The 5,373-nt window shown below is 25.9% G+C and overlaps 1 protein-coding gene across 1 annotated transcript; it reads left to right on the plus strand.

The window, feature by feature from the left end:
* The first annotated feature begins 1,841 nt into the window (after positions 1 to 1,841).
* Positions 1,842 to 4,786, plus strand: LOC113869717 (probable NAD(P)H dehydrogenase subunit CRR3, chloroplastic). Its single transcript, XM_027506174.1, has 3 exons — positions 1,842 to 2,240; positions 2,836 to 2,966; positions 4,423 to 4,786. The coding sequence occupies exons 1-3, from the start codon at positions 2,008 to 2,010 to the stop codon at positions 4,545 to 4,547; spliced, it is 489 nt and encodes a 162-aa protein (XP_027361975.1). The 5' UTR covers positions 1,842 to 2,007; the 3' UTR covers positions 4,548 to 4,786.
* Positions 4,787 to 5,373: the final 587 nt, after the last annotated feature.

A 5,373-nucleotide genomic window follows, 5' to 3' on the forward strand; every position in this document is an offset into this window, starting at 1 on the left:
ACTCACCATTTTACTTTACACCACAACTCACTCTTTTACTTTACAGTTTTTACCTAAAATTAAAGATATATATTGCATCAAAATGTTATAGACTCTTAGTTTATTTTTGGAGAAGTTCATAAAAGCAATTTTTAGCAGTTGAAGGTTAGAATTTTTATTAATTATATTATGTAACTAAAATTGATTTTATAATAATTAAATTAAATAATAATATTTTGAAAGAAACAAATTATTTGTAATTACAATAGTATTGTATAAATAATAATATAAATAATGGTTTGTGTATATTATTATAACATAAATACAATAATATTAATTGTAATTTATATTTAATGTGATGATTAGTTGTTTAAAAAAATAAATTGTGTTATGAAAAAAATTAATTTAACTATACCGGTAATATTTAGTATGTGAATATACATGTGTTTTAAATTAATTTGTTTAATATTGTCTATTTAGTGTTTGTTTAAATAAATAAATTCTTTTGATTAATCTTATTATAATTAAACCTTTGTTGTGCAAAATAAATGAAATTGTAGTTGTTTTATATTAAAATGGTAGAATAATATTAATTTGTTTTGTCAATGTCATTTAATTAGCACTTAATAACTTTTATGACATAATTAAATAAATTTGTATTATTATTCACAACTTATGAATTAATTAGCATTTACCAGCTTATATGACTTATTATTGATAAACTTCCTCTTCTACTATTACATGATGTATTAAGTACCACTTAACAACGTACATGATATATAATCAAGTTTTAAATTTTTTTAATATAATAAATATATATCAATCATTAATAATAATTAATGTATACTCTTCTTAAATTTGTTAATTAAATTTCTGATATTAATAATATGACTTTTTATTAATATCTTTATCTTAATGTATATTTTATTAATTTACAACAATAATTTCACCTTAAAATAAATCTTTCTTAACTATATAACACAAATATGTTATAAAAAATAATAGTTTAATAATCGTTCCTTGTAAATAAATATGAGTCGCTGCAGGATAAGTAAATATTGGCATCTGCTTGGCCGACATTAATATTTTTTTTTAAAAATTATGTATCACTATTACTATACTAATACTTGTAAAAAATAAATAAAAAATAATATGTTCACATTTTATATATATACACTTCATATAAAATAGTATTCTCATCCTTAGATATGAAATTATTTTTCATTTCAATGGATAAAAAAGTTTACAAAAGTCAGAGATAAAAAATTAAAAAAATAATAAAGTTTTAAAAATTGTTAATGACAATTTTTTAAAAACATTAAAATAAAAAAATTCAAAAATGCTGATAATAATTTTTAAATAATAATAAAATATTTAAAAAGTAGTCAAAAGTTATTGTTGGTGATTTCTAAAAAAAGGAATGAAAAGTCACTATTGACAATTTCTGAAAAAAAGTCATATTTTTATAATTTTACTAAAAATTCCATATTTTGGTAATTTTAAAAAAAAAATTATATATAAAAGAAAGAGAGTCATGGTTTGTTAACTTAAGAATATTTTTTTTAGCCTCTACATTTTATTTTTAAACATGATAATTGAGATTGAATTATTAATGGGAAGAGAAACAGACGTCTCAATAATAATATTACATGATTTAACAATTATATTAATAAAATTCATTTTTTTTAGTTATTTCACATGTAATTTTATCAATTTTAATTTTATTGATAATTTAGTTATTTCATCGATCTTGTTTACAAGAAAGCAATATATGTTGTACCTTTTGATTATTTTTTTATCCCTCTCTTTACAGGAAGATAGTATCACGATTCTGAGAACAAGCAAACAAACAGGCATTACTAAGTTTTTGCAAATAAAGGGTATAAAAAAAGGGTCGCAAAAGATATTAGAAGTTTTGCAGATATTTTTAAGAGACTATAATGGTCTTATCCGTTTGCTCCGTTTTATATGGCGAGGTGTTTACGTGAAGCAAAAGAGTAAACGTTAAACAGTAAGCACAAGGACACCATGTTTTGCATATCTAACCTTTCTTCTATGGCCAAACCAATTGTGGCTAACGCCACGCTTCCTCAAAACACCGATTCTGAACAAAACAACGTTCCTAAACCGCCACTCGCCGCCACAAAAAGTTCACCACGCGCAAATAGACTTCGGAATGGGCCACCAAAACCCTCCGTAATGCAAATGGAACGCGTTGTTGGCGCTGGCAGCTTCAGAGACTCCGATCCTCCTCCTCTCAGGCACGCTCTGCTCCTTCATTTCATTTTTCAATCGTTTTTTTGTCTGGAAAAAGAAAAGTGGACTTGTATCAGTGAAAAAATTAGTTAATCTTCTTAGTGACTGTTTTCTGTCAGAGTTTGTTAGAATATGAAAAGAAAAGTTCTTCGATCGAAAACACAGGAGACGTAAGGCACCAACTAATCTTAATTTATTTCAAATTGTTCATCAAATTTTGGTGGTACCAATGAACTCGAACTAAGTAGGATCTCTCAATATTAAATCAATTAGATCTACATGTATAAGGAAAATTTTGGATCATCTGGTATAATTGAGCAGTACGATTTAAATAGTCCTGTTAAGGAGAGAAATATAATTTTTATTCAATAAGGTTTGATTGGTTATATATTATATAAGATAAATATAAGATACTATATGGTATATTCTCTTCAAATTAATTATTATGATTAATTTTTTTAATATTTTAAAAATTAATAGATATTTGTGTAATTTTTAAATAAATTATTAAATTTTATTATTTATATTATACATATTTAATATAAAATTAAAAATTTACGAGAGAAATTACCTGTTGATTTGATGGATAATAATGAACAGGGGTTCAGACATGCGGAAGACTGTGATGGACCTGTTCTTGGGGCAAGCAATGGAAGGGCCAGTCGAAAAGAAAATGAGGGAAACAGGAGAGTGGCTGGCTACTAATACTGAACCTAAATTCCGCTCTTCTAGTGAGTTGTAATTGATTTTAGTTAAATTATGGTATGGGTTGGTGATAACCTAATTTCTCATAATTTAAGCATTAAAAATGATTTTTTACTAAAATAAATAAATATTTAATAAAATTTTACTATTGTTAATTTTTTAAAAGTTGAGAATACTATTTTTTAAAATTATTTATCTTGTTACTTGTTAGGTAATGGAGATATTTTAAAAAGAAAAATAAGAAATAATAATATTTTTATTTTTAATTAATATTTTGTAATTTAAATTTTAAAAATGAAAATTAACTTAATTTTAAAAAAAAACTACTTCCTTTTCTCTTTTTTTTAATTAAATTTTACTCCTAAACATACGCTTAGGATGATCAATAATTACTAGTTACTCAAAATCTTCACTAGGGTAAAGATCTAAGACTTTATTTTGGTCAAGAAATTTAGAATAGGTTAAAGGTTATAACTATATCAAAGCTTGAAACCTAGGTTTGAAGTTTGTTTCAAGATAGATTATGGGTTTGTTTATTTTGAAGTTATAAAATTAATTCTTGCATTGTTTAATAAAAGACACGCATTTCAATAAAAATGTGCGGCTCAAATTAATAAATTCACACTTCTCAATCCAATTTTACTTTGAACAAAATAAGCACTGTGAATCCCAAAGTCATTTCAAAGTGGGCAATTTATATTCATATTATTGGTATTTAATGAAATTTTATTCGATAATCTTTTTTTATCATAAACCATTTTTTTTGTCAATTTATATAATAATATAACATTGTATATCCATCATATTAATTTATATCTTCCTTGATATTTTAGACAATTATATAAATTAAGAAAGGTTAAAATAATATAAAAAATATTAGGTGAAATTTAATTAAATCTCAAGAAATATAAATGTAATTTTTCCTTATGGATGCCAAAATCCGCCTTCTAATGGGAAGCTTTTATCAATTGCTCTTAAATGTTGAACGATCTTACTCATTGCCCTAGACAGTGTCCTTAATGGTGGACATGAATTTGCGAAACTTTATTTTTTTGAGTGGCATTAGAGGAGCAAATTGTTGAATTTATTTGGTTACCATCTCCCTTAAAATTTGTGTGCTTAGCATTCCAAGTCATGAAACCTATAGTGCGTAAAGTTCTTTAGCATTTTTAGGTAGCAAACATAAATGCCTCCATTTTTTTCTCACAATTTTGCCATGATGGTGATAAAATATGTACAAAACATATGGCTAATGATTCCTCATTTTAGCTTGTCTTTCACTGTTATTCTTTTAACTTTTACTTCATTCTCAAGTATAAGGTATTGAAGTTTTATTTATATCAGCTCATTCTTTCATTTGCTGTTGATCTTTCAATTAAACTTTCTATTTCGTTTTAGCCATTTTTAAATACGATTCATACGATCCAGTCCTAAATAAATCTTTTCTTTCCCTCTTTTTTTGTTTTGTTTAAACTGTTGCAGGAAAAGGAATTCTAATGTTTATGTTCCAATGGATGCTACCAATTTGGGCTATATTACTCCTTGTAGCCTATGGAGCCATAAAGTTACCATTCAGCAACTCTTCTCTTGATGATTTGCTCATGTGAGCATTGGTCAATTGCTTTGAACTGTGGTAAAGTATTATAAAGTTTAAAGGGACCAGGTTCTAATATTTATATTTAATAACATAACATTCTTACATGTCCCAAAAGCTCAAGTTTATACATGCCCCAGCTTTAATTTACCAGCGCAATGTTAGATTTTTTTTATTGGATCTACAGACACATGTACATTTCTATACAACTGTATACGTATTTGTTTCATTCAAGGGTACTTTCTATTTAGGCATCGTTATTGCAATCTTCTTATGCCGTTTCCATGTTTGTAGTGGGCACGGAGTGTGTTTCAACATTGACCCTTACGACTGAGGGATGAAGCAAGAAATTTGTTGTGGTTGGCCTATTATTAACCATATTTTTTATTGTTGCTCCCCCTAATTAATTGCAATGAACTAAAATTGGAGTTGTGATAGATTAAAGTAACCAAATACTCCAATCTCGTAAGGCAAACATAAAATATTATTAAAACAATATTTAACTTAATTCAGCGATTACTGAAAATGTTGTAAAATCTCTTTTGACATTAAGCAAATCATATTTTCAAATTTAATCTATTAATAGTGTATATTTATATCTTCAAAATCATGCTTCTAGAGTTTACATCTTAAATACATGAGTTTATACTCAATAGGTAGCTAGCTAGTTTCACAAAAAAGAATAAGTCAGGGTTCACTTGGGAACAAATAAGTTGTCTAAAGGTGATACTAGCGGAGAAATGACGTTTAAAATTCAAAACGCAGGCCACTCAAAAGTGGGGCGACCACCACATTAGCTAATTTATGAAAAAAATGAGATGACATTTTTAAAAATAATA

Source organism: Abrus precatorius, unplaced genomic scaffold, assembly GCF_003935025.1.
Source record: "Abrus precatorius isolate BTA unplaced genomic scaffold, Abrus_2018 Scaffold6, whole genome shotgun sequence".
NCBI lineage: Eukaryota > Viridiplantae > Streptophyta > Magnoliopsida > Fabales > Fabaceae > Abrus > Abrus precatorius.

Excerpts from the sequence above, each read along its gene's own strand:
- LOC113869717 (XM_027506174.1), top strand. The coding sequence starts at position 2,008 with ATGTTTTGCATATCTAACCTTTCTTCTATGGCCAAACCAATTGTGGCT. Across the intron at positions 2,241-2,835 it reads TCCGATCCTCCTCCTCTCAG|GGGTTCAGACATGCGGAAGA; the intron begins GCACGCTCTGCT and ends AATAATGAACAG. Across the intron at positions 2,967-4,422 it reads ACCTAAATTCCGCTCTTCTA|GAAAAGGAATTCTAATGTTT; the intron begins GTGAGTTGTAAT and ends AAACTGTTGCAG.